This window comes from Primulina huaijiensis, chromosome 8 (genome assembly GCF_012295235.1).
Source record: "Primulina huaijiensis isolate GDHJ02 chromosome 8, ASM1229523v2, whole genome shotgun sequence".
Lineage (NCBI taxonomy): Eukaryota > Viridiplantae > Streptophyta > Magnoliopsida > Lamiales > Gesneriaceae > Primulina > Primulina huaijiensis.
Window position 1 is genome coordinate 1,078,912 of NC_133313.1, and position 14,718 is coordinate 1,093,629.

The 14,718-nt window shown below is 32.5% G+C and overlaps 1 protein-coding gene across 1 annotated transcript; it reads left to right on the forward strand.

Moving 5' to 3' along the window:
• Positions 1–251: 251 nt before the first annotated feature.
• LOC140983509 (jasmonate-induced oxygenase 2-like) lies at positions 252–4,333 on the forward strand. The gene is made up of 3 exons (XM_073450589.1): positions 252–970; positions 1,722–2,052; positions 4,048–4,333. The coding sequence occupies exons 1-3, from the start codon at positions 480–482 to the stop codon at positions 4,297–4,299; spliced, it is 1,074 nt and encodes a 357-aa protein (XP_073306690.1). The 5' UTR covers positions 252–479; the 3' UTR covers positions 4,300–4,333.
• The last annotated feature ends 10,385 nt before the right edge of the window (positions 4,334–14,718 follow it).

A 14,718-nucleotide genomic window follows, 5' to 3' on the forward strand; every position in this document is an offset into this window, starting at 1 on the left:
TTTATAAATTATTTTCTTACTTTTCGTCGCCTGATTGTATCTCATTTTGACACATATCATGTATACACGCCCGCAACGAATTTGTGAAAAAATTCATAGAGAAAGAAATACTAAATATATTGTAGTGGAGGTAGTTGATAGCAACGTCACCCAAAAATAAGATTAAAGATAACATTCAACACATATTTCACGTTTCATTAAGCACTTGTAACTTTATCATTAAGTGACCAGTACTATTTTATATCCCCCACTCTTAGTCTCACACATATTTCACGTTATTTTCACTTCTATTTCTACAAGCAACGTACTCCACCACCCTAATACTGCTTTTGCCTCACCCACTGTATCTTCTTCACCAGAAAGACAGAAAACACACACACCCACACAGTCAACCACAACCTCCGACTATGAATTCTCCATAAGCTTCACTATTCACAACAGAGAAGAAAAGCTGAAAATATAACCATATAACAAAAGCTATGAGTGTCCCTAGTGATTGGCCGGAGCCGATAGTCCGTGTCCAGTCCTTATCTGACAGCGGCATGGATACGATTCCCGAGAGATACGTGAAGGTTCCGGAGGCTAGACCCTTGTTCGGTTCGGTCTCGACTGATGTCAATATCCCTATAATCGACTTATTAGGTGCCGTGCACGACGAAAGTCACCATGCGACAATGTTGAGAAACGTGTCAGAAGCTTGTCGCGAGTGGGGATTCTTTCAGGTGGTCAATCACGGGGTCAGCCCCGAGCTAATGGATCGAGCCCAACAGGTGTGGCGAGACTTTTTCCACAAGCCCATGGAGGTCAAGCACCGGTACGCAAATTCGCCAAAGACGTACGAAGGCTACGGCAGCCGCCTAGGCGTGGAGAAAGGCGCCATCCTGGACTGGAGTGATTACTACTTTCTTCATTATCTTCCCGGCAACTTGAGAGATCTTAACAAGTGGCCTGACCTTCCAAATTCCCTCAGGTATGTCCCGCATGCGCGTGTAAATGAATCGAGTCGACTCATCATTATATATTATACTACATAATATATAGAATGTGTGCAAATGAGTCGAGTCACTAGTTTCTATATATTATAAGATACGTCGTCGAATAATATACATACACGTGCATGTATACATACGAGTCTTCTTCGAATATCTTACAGAATAGTACTGTTTTCGCTTTGAAGGTATTCATATACTGTGCAAGATAAATAAACGAGAATAACGAGCACGTGGTTTTTTGTATTAGCACGTTTAGATCTATGGGATAGCACTTCTTCTTTTAAAGCTGTGTGAACGTACACTTTTATTTGGTCAATGGTTAGAATTACAATTTTTTTAGGGTTCACATCGAAGATTTGTTTCCTAGAATTAATTCTGAGTGGTTTTGAAGTAATTAAAATCATGACCAAACATCCAAAGTTGAAAACTAAAATTTATATAGAATAAGATATATATTTTCCATAATTGAATTCTAAAATCTTTTGTGGCATAACAAATTGCTTGTATTCTTGAAATAATGTAAAATAGTTTAGCACACAATTAGTTAATCTACTTAAATAGAAGAATCTATAATAATCAAACCATAAAATATACATGAATTGGTTGGTGGCTAGTTTTGTTTGTATATTTATTTAGATTTGAAAAGTTGAACGAAGAATACATGGAATCTAGCACAAAAAGTTGATTTAAGTTCAATTAATAATGTATATGATTTGTATTATATTTTAGGGAAGTCATTTCTGAATATTCTGAACAAGTGGTGAAGCTTGGTGGGGTATTGTTAAAAATTTTATCCATAAATTTGGGATTGAAGGAAGATTTTCTACAAAAAGCATTCGGAGGAGATGATGTTGGGGCTTGTTTGAGGGTAAATTTTTACCCTAAATGTCCACAGCCGGATCTCACCCTCGGTCTGTCTTCGCATTCGGATCCCGGTGGCATTACCTTACTTTTACCCGACCAGCAGGTGCCGGGGTTGCAAGTACGTCGGGACGATGGCTGGATCACGGTTAAACCCGCGCCACATGCATTCATCGTGAATATTGGCGATCAAATTCAGGTCAGTCTTTCTTTTATATATTACATATTTTAATTTAGTTAAAATTTTAATTTGGTGTAAACCTTTAATTTTTCAAATAATTAACACGTTTTATTTTAGAGGGACGATTGCCCCTTGACGCTTAAAGATAAATCTATCAAGGAAATGAGAAGTTGGTGTAAGAAAATTTTTGGGAAAAACTTTAGTAATGAATGAAATATAAGATGCATTACTAATTTTTAAGAATTTAATTTTCCTACACAAAGTCACTTTTTAACTTGTATTTATATAATATAATAATAATAAAAAAATAATTAAATAATTGATGTGTATTTATCTAATTATTTATAAGTAATATATATGATATTGATATCAATATATATAAATTGAAATTTAATTATATAAAATTCGGAACATGACATGTGGTTGCCGTTATACATGATACCACCCTTATTTATTAATGAGAATGTTCGAGAAATTTAAAAAAAAAAAAATTTGACAGCACTTGCTATTATTAATTTGTGATACCTACCAATATATTTTTTTTATTATACATAGTTGACTCAATTTATGAATAAATTTTACATTAAATTTAAAAATTTATAGCATGTTATACAAAAAAATTTATGAGACTGTTTGAGATGTCAATTTTATGAGACGAATTTTCGATCTGACTCGTGGAAAAATATTATTTTTTTAAATCAAAAGAATACTTTTATCGAAAATATGGATTGTTTTTTATCATATGTGAAACTTATTCAATATGTTATTTTTTAAGAACTTCATTTGAAACTTATTTTAAAATATCTTCTAACGATGTTTGAAAATATAAAATTTTATAAAATATTCGCATAAAAGTAGAACCAATACTTCCAAATTAAATTTTCCACTTTATAAAATAATTTTTTTTTAAAAAAAACAAAAGTATATAAAGTCCATTTTAGTTGCTTGTTTTTCTACTCTCTCGACTTGTTTCTTTCTACAAACGATATGTTCAACAACTTAATTTTAAAATAAATTTAATATCCCAATGTTTATTAATTCATCGCATATTTAATGAGCATTTACATGAATCTTGATTAAAATTTGGTCATCAAATTGGTTGAAAAAATGGTCTTAGAAGTAAATTGGCTTTATCAATATATTACCGACATGACGCACGACATTCTTCGCCGACATTGATTGCTAATATATATGATCCAAAATTGAGAACTCCAACTAAAATCAGACTAAATATTAAAAATTATAATGTACTACAAATATAATACCAAAATTTGACCAATATACAACAAAAACCTAGATGTTGGAACCAACTTTGTCTTATATTTTTTTTTAAAAAAAAAACCCATTCAATTAAAATAGTTATTTCATGAATTTGGTGATTGTAAGACTTAAAAATATCAAATATAGAAATTTAATGATCTAGGCACCATATGGTAGTGGAACATGTGATGTAACACGACGGGAAACATGGTCCCTCCACACGTTAAATGTCGTCAATTCGACAATTCTAGAACTGAATTTTTGTTCTTTTCAATAATAATAATAATAATAATAATAATAATAAGTCGAGCATAAGTTCACATGTGAGGACCATGTTATGGGGTACGTAAATGCATATATATTAACTTTTAATATTAATATAAAATTCAAATTAATATAATAAATTTTTGTATAACGTGTAATTATTTTGATATTTTTTTTTTAATATTATTGCTATATAGGTAAATTGATCAATCTCGATATATATGTATATATACACATATATATACATATATATGTCTCTATATATATTTATGAATTTTTTTAAAAAAAAATATGTATTTTTAAAAACTTTATTTAAATCAAACTGATGGTCCCGATTCACATCCACTGGCTAATAATTAGTTATTATTGTCATTTATTATTTCGGTCCTACAAAGGAACTCAAATTAAATAGGTTGCATAAAACAAAACGTTGGAGTGTATGTATGTATGTATGTATTCTCCCTAACTTGGCTTTTGGTTTAAATCCAGATACTGAGCAACGCGATTTACAAAAGCGTTGAGCATAGGGTGATTGTAAATTCAAATCAAGAGCGTGTCTCACTCGCCTATTTCTACAACCCTAAGAGCGATTTGGTGATTGAACCAGTGAACGAACTAGTGACACCGGATAAGTCAGCATTGTATCCGCCTATGACTTTTGATGAGTATAGACTCTACATGAGGACTAAGGGTCCTAAGGGAAAATCACAATTAGTAGAAAACTTAAGGTCTCCGAGATGAGTTTTACATTTATGATTATGTATAAATATATATATAGTTTGGTTATGCTACTTATCAATCGTGTCAAACTCTATGCTCACCAATGAGGTGACACTCATTTATTGTATATAAAATTTTAATATAGTTCATCACATCAAATAGGTGAATGACATCTCATTGATAGACACAGAAGTTGACATATTGGTCGACACCATAACAACACTATATATATATGTATGTATGTATGTATGTATGTATGTATGTATATGCATTAAATTGATACAAGAAAGTCTATCGTAAGTCTTTCAGATAATGAGATTGAGAGTTTTTGGGCATGTCTTTTATGGTCTAGACTGTGTTGTCCGGAGCTATTTGAGAGTAACATGTCGTGTATGCGTGTCATGTTCTGAAGATATAGATTTTTGTAGTAAAATGATTATATTCTTTGTATGCACACGACACTCATCCTATTGCACTCAGCTGAAATTGTATTTCATTTAGGAGTACTCAGAATTTTTATATTTATTTTATTTATCAATATAATAAATTTTTATTACAAGATTACACATCCAAAATTTCAACAAAATATTCTGTTTGCATGTCACGCTCCGCCCCCTGTCAAAATCCCAAAAAAAAAAATATATATATATATATGGTGGGACAAATCCATCATCCACTGTGACTCTTTTCAGCCACAAAAAATAATTGTCCATAGGACTGAATGTTCATCGACATGCTGGAAATTTAAGTAAATTTAAAGATTGAATAAAAATTATGTCTCATGAATGTGGTAATATCTTTTGACTCTCTACATTCTTGAGTTAGTTGTGGCTCATTATTGTGAAAGTGTTTTTTGACTTTCTACATTCTTGAGTTAATTGAAGACTTTTGGCTCTTAATATTGTTGAGTTAATGGGAAGATTAATTAAGTTAATTAATCTTTCATGACTCTTGGTGTGCACTTTGGGGATTATAAATAGTGTGTTTATTTCCTCATTCCACATGCATAAAAAATGGTTTTAGACTCAAGATCTCTTTCAAGCATTCTCTTGCATTTCATAATGTTAGCTTTCCATTTGACCTCCATTAAATCTCGGTGATAAAGTAAAGGTACGTTTTCGGTTCGTCAGTGTAGTTACTTCGTGCTAAGTTACTACAAGGTTTTGCCGTTGTATCCTGAAAAACAGTTGTCCATCGAGATCCTCGAAGCACCGTCGGAGGGGACAAATCTGTTTTAAGGAAACTGTACTTCGTACATTACTCGGTTTGAATTACTATTTTATTGTTGTTATTTTATACACGATATTCATACTTTCAATAGTATGCTCATTTTTGTATGCTGTTTTGATTGTCGATTACCGAGATCTCAACAAGGCATGAACAAAGGATGATTTCCAATGCCGAACATGGATATACTTACTCATCGACAGTTATTTGAAAACTTTTTCATTTATAGATTGATATATTTAGTATAATTAGATAAAGATGGCTCCTGAAGATGCCGCTCTGTCTATATGTTTCCGAGATTGCTTTCGTTCCCTACTTCTATATTTTTGCTATTAACAATTTGGCTAACAAGCTTAAAACAGATTTTGTTATACTCATTATGTGATTTGTTGACGACATGTCTACTGATTCGAATGACTCGAATGTGCCAAAAGTTAGTCCATGATTATGAAAGTCATTGTTGTCGATGTGCTATCCATGCTCATACACCGAAGAAATTCGACGGCTCAAATTTCAAAAGGAAGCAACAGAAGATGTTATTCTAACTTACCGTCTTGAATCTAGCAAGGTTTCTCATCGAGGATGCTCCCAAACCAGCTGTGGTTGACGGAGATGTGTAGAGAGCTAATGCTATTGATGTATGTCACCACTCATATTTCTTGTGTATAAAATGAATGGTTTGGCTGATTCGCTATAAAATATGTATAGTGAAAAGAAGACGACTCGAGAATTATTGGAGTCTCTGAATCGGAGATACAAAACCGAGGATGTCGAGGCCAAGAAATTTATTGTTTGTCCATTCTTGGACTACAAGATGGTTGACTCCATGATCATTCAGGTTCAAGAAATCAAAGTGATTTTTCACGAGGTTCGCGCCGAAGGGATGATTTTGAACGAATCTTTCCAAGTGACTGCTATTATCGAGAAGCTACCACTGACCTGGAAGGATTTCGAAATCTATTTGAAATAAATACGAAAGAAGATGAATGTTGAAGAACTCATTGTTCGATTTCTTATTGAGGAAGATAACAAGAGTTCTGAAAGACGATTGTTTTCTCCAGTTGCTGCCAAGGCAAATGTTGTCGAGCATGGCCAAAGCTCGAAAAGGAGAAATTTTCTCCTTCCAACATAAAGAAACAGTGAACCACTTGATCTAATTCACGGTGATATATGTGATTTAAAAAGTGTGCAAACATGTGGTGGAAATTAAATACTCCATTACTCGTTGACAATAGCACAAAGTTTTGCTATGTTTATCTTCTTAAAATTAAGGATGAAGCAATTGAAAATTTTGTCCACTACAAAAGTGAAGTTGAAAACCAACTTAGCAAGAAAATTAAGGTACTAAGAACTGATCGTGTAGGTGAATATGAATTATCATTTACTGAGTTTTGTGGTCAAAACGGTATCAAACACGAAAAAAATTGTACCTTATTCTTCTCAGCAAAATGGCATTGCAGAGAGAAAGAATTGCACCTTGAAAGAAATGATGAATGCGTTGTTATTAAGTTCTGGTTTACCACAGGACTTTTGGAGGGAAGTTGTTGTAACAGCAAATTATCTTTTAAATAAGGTGCCCCGAAAGAAGCAAGATAAAAGTTCATACGAGTTATGGAATGGTAGAAGTCCTTCCTACAAATACTTGCGAGCGTGGGGGGTGTCTTGCCAAGGTAGCAGTATCCATTTCAAAGAAAGTAAAGATATGACCAAAAATTGTTGATTGCATTTTCATTGGATATGCTCAAAACAGTAGCACGTATCGTTTTCTTGTACACGAATCTCAAATACCTGATATTCACAAGAATACGATAATGGAATCAAGAAATGCTTCGTTCTTTGAACACATGTTTCCATACAAAACTAAGGAAGAACCAAGTACATCCAAAAGATTATATGAGACAATTGATAAAGAACAAGAGCTTGATCAAGATATTGAACCTAGACGTAGCAAGAGAGCTAGGACTGAGAAATCCTTTGGTCCGGATTTCATCACTTTCATGATGGAAAGTGAAAACCTCAAAGCTTTAAGGAAGCAATGAGTTCATCTGAGTGACCTCTATGGAAAGAGGCTATCAAATCTGAAATGGAATCCATTTTACAAAGCCATACATGAGAATCAGCGAATCTTCCTCCTGGAAGCAAACCACTAGGCTGTAAATGGGTTTTCAAAAGGAAAATAAAATCATATGGAACCGTAGATAAATATAAAGCCAGATTGGTAATCAAAGGTTACCATCAACGTGAAGGGCTGATTACTTTGACACATATTCTCCTGTATCGAGAATAACCTCTATTCGTGTGATACTTGCGATTGCCGCCTTGCGAAATCTTGAAGTACACCAAATGGACGTAAAGACAGCTTTTCTAAATAGAGATTTAGAAGATGAAATTTACATGGAACAACCTGAGATATTTTCTGCGACTGGACAAGAAAATAAGGTTTGTAAACTGATGAAATCTTTGTATGACTTAAAACAAGCACCAAAGCAATGGCACAAAAAATTTTATAAAATCATGATGGAAAGTGGATTTAAATTCAGTGAATGTGATAAATGTGTATACATAAAAAAACACTAAAAATGGATATGTCATTTTATGTCTTTACGTAGATGACATACTTATCATTGGTAGTAATGATAAGATGATCAAATCCACCAATAAGTTATTGCACTCTAGATTTGACACGAAATATTTGGACCTAGCCGATGTGATCCTTGAAATTAAAATCCATATAACATCATATGGGTTATTCCTAAGTCAGTCTTACTATGTTGACAAAATACTTGAGAAATTTAATAATGATGACTCTGCATTGGCTAGAACCCCGATAGATACCAGTCAGCATCTATCAAAGAATCGAGCTGAGAGTATGTCTCAATTAGAATACTCTCGAGTCATTGGAAGTCTGATGTACTTAATGGGCTAAAAAAATTGTACAAGACTAGAATCATTAAAATCCGTATGCTTATCCTCAACATTCACTGTTTCATAATAGGAATGGGCTAGGGATAACCCCCACAGTGATATACCAAATCAATGCGATTAGGTTATCCTATTGAACCTAGTTCTTGGAATCTCCAGTCAGCGTAGATTGGGTTTTCCTTCACACCAATTTATTCTATAGGCTTGAGCCCCATTTTCCTTGACATTTTCGCAACTAACTCTCTGTTTAATCTTTTGGTTCGCGGATCCGCTATATTATCCTTTGACTTTACATAGTCAACAGAGATAACTCCAGTTGAGATTAGTTGTCTAATGGTATTGTGTCTACGACGTATATGCCTTGACTTACCATTATACATTTTATTTTGTGTCCTTCCAATTGCAGATTGGCTATCACAATGTATGCATATAGCCGGCACTTGTTTTTCCCATCCTGGAACATCTTCTAAGGAGTGAAGCAGCCATTCAGCCTCTTCAGCACACTTGTCAAGAGCTATAAACTCAGATTCCATCGTGAATCTGGCTATTACAGTTTGTTTAAAAGATTTTCACCTAATTGCAGCACCTCCAAAAGTGAATACAAATCCACTTGTAGATTTTGAGTCTTTCATATCGGATATCCAATTTGCATCACGTTATCCTTCAATAACAGCAGGATATCTGGTATAGTGCAGCTCATGATCACGAGTGAACCTTAAGTATCTTAGCAATCTGATAATTGCTTTCCACTCCGTTAAATCTCGGTGATAAAGTGAAGGTACGTTTTCGGTTCGTCGGTGTCGTTACTTTGTGCTAAGTTGCTGCAAGGTTTTGCCGTTGTATCTTGGGAAACAGTTGTCCGTCGAGATCCTCGAAGCACCATCGGAGGGGACAAATCTGTTTTAAGAAAACTGTACTTCGTACAGAACTCGGTTTGATTTACTTTTTTGTTGTTGTTATTTTATACACGATATTCATACTTTCAATAGTATGCTCATTTTTTTATGCTGCTTTGATTGTCGACTACCGAGACCTCAACAAGGCATGCCCAAAGGATGAATTCCCTTTGCTGTAACGTCGACCCATGCGATTTTATTAAAGGCTTGATGCATTACTTAATATTTGTCCTTAAATTTTGAACTAGAAATGAATTACATTTGTCACACACGTGTTAAAAAATCAAATTTTAAAATTATTTATAAAATGAGATATGATGGACTTTTCTGATAACGTCAGTTAATAATCATTTTCGTAAAACGACAACAGATACAAATTAGTTGTTATAGGTGTCAATTGTGCAACCGCAGAGACACAGCCTAGCTCAGGAATGGCAAAAAAAAAAAGCTTTACACAAATGAATCATACAACTTTTATAAAAGTTCCTCAATATTGAATGACTTTATAAATATGAACATAAAAAAATGGTCGTAAATCGTAATCATAAAAATTATGTGAGGTTATTTTTATATGAATTTCCCAGTTATCACACAACTTGAACGTGTGAAAAACAATTATCCAATTTTCTCTAAAAAGAAACCATTATCTAATTTTAAACAATTTCCTTTTCTCCCTCAAAAGTTTTATAACGTTTAGTAATTTCAATTCTAATGTTATGTCAAAACAAGACGTATAATGGCCTCATTATTTGGATAAAAAATTTGATTAAATGTAGTTCAAATTTTTTAAATACAATAAAATTATGTATAGTAAAAAAATATCTCTGATATTATTTAAAAATTTTATTTTTAAGTGTGCTATCAATCAATAATAATTTTTTTGTGGTTTTCAAATATAGATTTTATAAATCGAGAGACGACTTAAAACAAATACTTTTGGATATATGTAGAGAGGATTGTCCAAGTCTATATATGCAACTCTCAGTTATATTATCCAACCGATGTGGGACAACTAACACACCCCCCTCACGTCCAGGAATGAACATCTGGAGCGTGAAGTTATAAATGACCCAACCATGAGCAGAACAGGTGGCCAACTATGGACAGTCCAACACATAACGGTGAAACTTGATCTCTGATACCAAGTTAAGATTGTGACTTGAACCTAACTCAATCCCAAAAGCTAGCTCAAGCGGAGAAGATTGTCTAAATCTATATATGCAACTCTCGGTTATATTATCTAACCGATGTGGGATAACTAACATATATCTCTATTATTGAAGTGTTACGTAGCCTTAAAACAACATAGAATATCAAAATTTTTTAAATGAAATATCAATTTTGACATAAATAAAAATGGGATAACTTTTGGATGGTTGAACCTGAAGATAGTGAAATCTTCCAATCAGCTTATTACAAATTAAAACGTCATGTGTGGCAGTTTATTGTCCATAGAGGTTAAAGGACGTCAACATTAATGGTTGCCTTCAATAGAGAATGACTTGATCAAAATACAAAGAAATTCTTATTTATCGAATAAAAAATAAGGGTTTTAATGTAAGATCGAGAGGTGATAAAACTTAGAATTCACTAACATAAATTGCATTCGAACAACAAAATAAATTTGGAAATCACACCCTAAGATTGTATAGGAATTAAACTATTTAAATTTGAAAAGATGTTTTCAAATTTGAATTTTAAATTACTTTGATTTGGAAGAATTCGAAATTTGTCGTGTTGGTTAAACTCCAACTTTGAATGATAAAAAAAGATTTCGTAATTCACAAAAACGATATTTTCGGAAGCTAACGATGACATATTCATTTGCAGAAGATTTAAATATCCTTATCGACAAAGATTCATAAGAAAATTTGAAATATTAAAGAAATATTTTGTTGCATGGATCAAATATATGTTCTGATCTGAATTTCGACTAGCAAACCAGATGAGGTTTGAGCTTGGAATCTTGTTCCACTCGTCCTTTTCCACTTTCATGAATGACATAAACGTCGTTTTTAACAAATAAAATTCTTAAAAAAACAAGTCATATTGTACAATATTTTATCAAAGCAGTCTATTTCATAAAATAAGATATATTTTTTACAACAATGAACTAACAACATGCGCTCACGGAAGCTTAAAACTTAAAGACATAACATTAACAAAATTCAACTAGTAGCAGCAGGTAACATAAACCATCATCTCCAGCCTCAAAACTAGTTTTGCTCATCCTCTTCAAGTTCTTCGATCCTCATTTTTATCTGGAGGTAAGGGTGAGTGTTCAAAAAAACACTAAGCAAATAAGATCTGATCGAACATAATGTGAAATTTATAAATTTGTATAATTTTTTTAAAAACATCACCTGACAGAACAGAACAAAACAAAAACATATCTTTCTCGCAAAATAATTTCAAAAACAAACAGATACATACATAAGCACTAAAATTGATCGAATTTCTCCATGGACATTGATATAAGTCCCCTATATGTTATTTCTTTAAGGAATGACATCAGAACATCGGTTCACCCAGCTAATAAAGGGTCTGAAAAATATGAACAATGATTTCATCTCGTATTTTAGAACAACAGTTGTCACCCCACCGCATCAGGGTCTAAACAAATTTTGGAATTTTTTCCACCAGATTTCGATTATAACAGTGTTCAAAGCCAACTCTTATTTCAGAAACAGAATGAATATAAGAACAACGTGCTCAATCAATTTAAATCATATACATAGTTTTAAAACAATGAGTCATCTTACTGACTGAAGCAAAATAGATTCTGAGTTTTTTGAAGCTGTTTGGAATGTGATGAATCCCCGGACTCACCTTTTCTGCTACCAGCAAGCTGCTTACACAAAGATGTTTTCTAACTTTTGGGTGTGTTTAACGATGAGATTCAAGTTGATTTTTATAGGGGTGAAGCTTGAGGAGTTACAGTCATGCTAATGGTCATTATTATTCATTAACATCAATGATAACCACTTACGTTTCCATCGATCAGCCATTACTTGGCTGTTACAAAGCTGATGGAGGTGAGGGGTTTCGCACCAACATCGTGGAAACGTGCTGCAGCGGTAATTCATCTGCGTCATTGCACGTGCCATTTGCCATTCTTAAGCAAACAACAAGACCGATGTTCTGATCGCATCTCTTAGAGCGAGCAGTAATATAATGATGAGCAGTTTGTTACGTTAAATCTATGCATAGATCGTTCTAAAGAAACCTTGACGGCCTAAAAATCAAAATCATCCTAAGTTTTACCGAAGGATTAAATGAATGAAAAACTAAAACGAGAGGTTTAAGTAAACCGGTGCAAAATTTAATTAACACTGTCGCCAAATTTGGATTTGTGATGATATTTTAAAAACCGTCGATAATCACTGTTTTTCTCGTAGTGATGAGATGAGGTGTTGGTTTTATTTTTTATTTTATTTTATTTTTTTCACAAGATGAGGCGTTGGTTTTGATCTTAAATTTTGTCAGATCAGTTTCACTATATAGAAACAATTTCATGATTGATAATTTTAAAAAAAAAAAATTTATCACGATCACATACATGTATGAGAAAAAATAGTTAAAAATTTTAACACAAAAAATATTATGAAATCATGTTGCGGATCAATTTTGTAAGATCGACTTGCTACCCATAAACAAATATTACTTTTCACTATACGTATGAAATGAGTCGACATGTTTCATGAATATAATTATATGAGATCATGACATATTCAAATTTTAAATATAAAATATATCTTTGACATCTCCCATCTATAATCTATTATATTTAAAAGTTTTAAAAAAGCAAATCACGTGTAATGAATTTTATGGTCCTATAAAGTTAATGTACGAATTTGTTTTGAGATATTGAAATTGACATTACCGGGGTAAGAAAGATTTTTTTTTTCTTGGAGAGTCTCTTCGTGCACGTTATTAATACTTGAGTGAGAAAAAGAGATTGAAAAAATTGGAGAATAACTTTTCACACTTTAAAGTTGTGTGATAACAAGGAAAAGTCAAAAAATAAAATTCTCATAATCTATGCCATTAAGCATGTGACCATGAATTTAATATTCGTTTGCATTCACGGATATGAATTAATATTCTTCTAAAATAATTTAATTCTTTTATCATACAATATACATACATAATTACACACATATATATGTGTGTATTGTTAGGTTAACATTGCTTGAGTTAGAGAAATTATAAGATGAGTAAAACATTAGGAAGTTCTCGTAGTAGATTTTATCAAACTACTGACGTGGTTGTACCATCAGGTCGGCTAGAGCTATTAAAATGATTGTATAAAGACACCGAGTCTTAATGGGCGAGACTGATGTGTGCTATGGAGACAACACCAACAACAAGGAATGATGAGAATAGTATTTGCTAGATGATTCGAGATAACATCAATAGCAAAAACACATTTCTCTATGACTCATGAGCCTAACTGCGTGATCTATTGGTACCCAAGTGAATACAACTACTCATTTACACCCCTCGCTTAGTTAAACATGGCCATGGTTCCAAAGAATCATAGAACCGAAACTGAGCTATATCTAAAAAATGCGAAACCAAAATCATTTTTCAATTTCGGTCCCAAAACTAGAATCGAAACCATGGAGTTATAGTTTAGTTTCAGTTTATAAAAATAAGGACATGAATCATAAATTAATTTTAAATTTTAAAATCTTTAATTATACATAGATATTTTAATTATGTTATTAAACTATTTGAGTTATATAAATTAAATTCAACCTTATATTTTAAATTGTTTAAATAAAAATAAACATTAAAATTATTTTATAATATCATTGTTGAACAACTTGTTTCACAATCCCACATATTTTATTCTTATTTTGCATTTAAATATAAATTTAAATATTTTCAATCAGTATCTGGAACAATATCCAAGCGGGCTGTTCCGATTTCATCTTTCATTGAAACTGGTGTCAAAATTTGGGTTTTGGAACTGTCGTCAGACCTAATTATGAGGTTCTTCTTTGTCATAATAGAAAAATCGAAAGTTGCACCCTTCCACTAGCTAATTATAACTTTTGGCATAGTAATTGCACCAATGATCTAGAGCATATACACATATATAAGACCTTTTATCAATATTTTGTTGTCCTTTTTGAGTAAATCTCCATCAATTAATATGATATTTTTTTGAATAATAACGTTTGATAACCTGATAGATATTTTTGTCCCACAAGACCTGGTCTCGGCTAGGATTGTCAGGCCCTGGGCCCGACCCACATCTACATGACTACGCAATAGGTTTTCATATCAACTACTTCGTATCTATTCTCGCTTTACAAAAATAATTAACTCAAGTTGATATATAAGTCTATTGTAGCCAATTACAAACTAATATTAAATCTTTAATTTA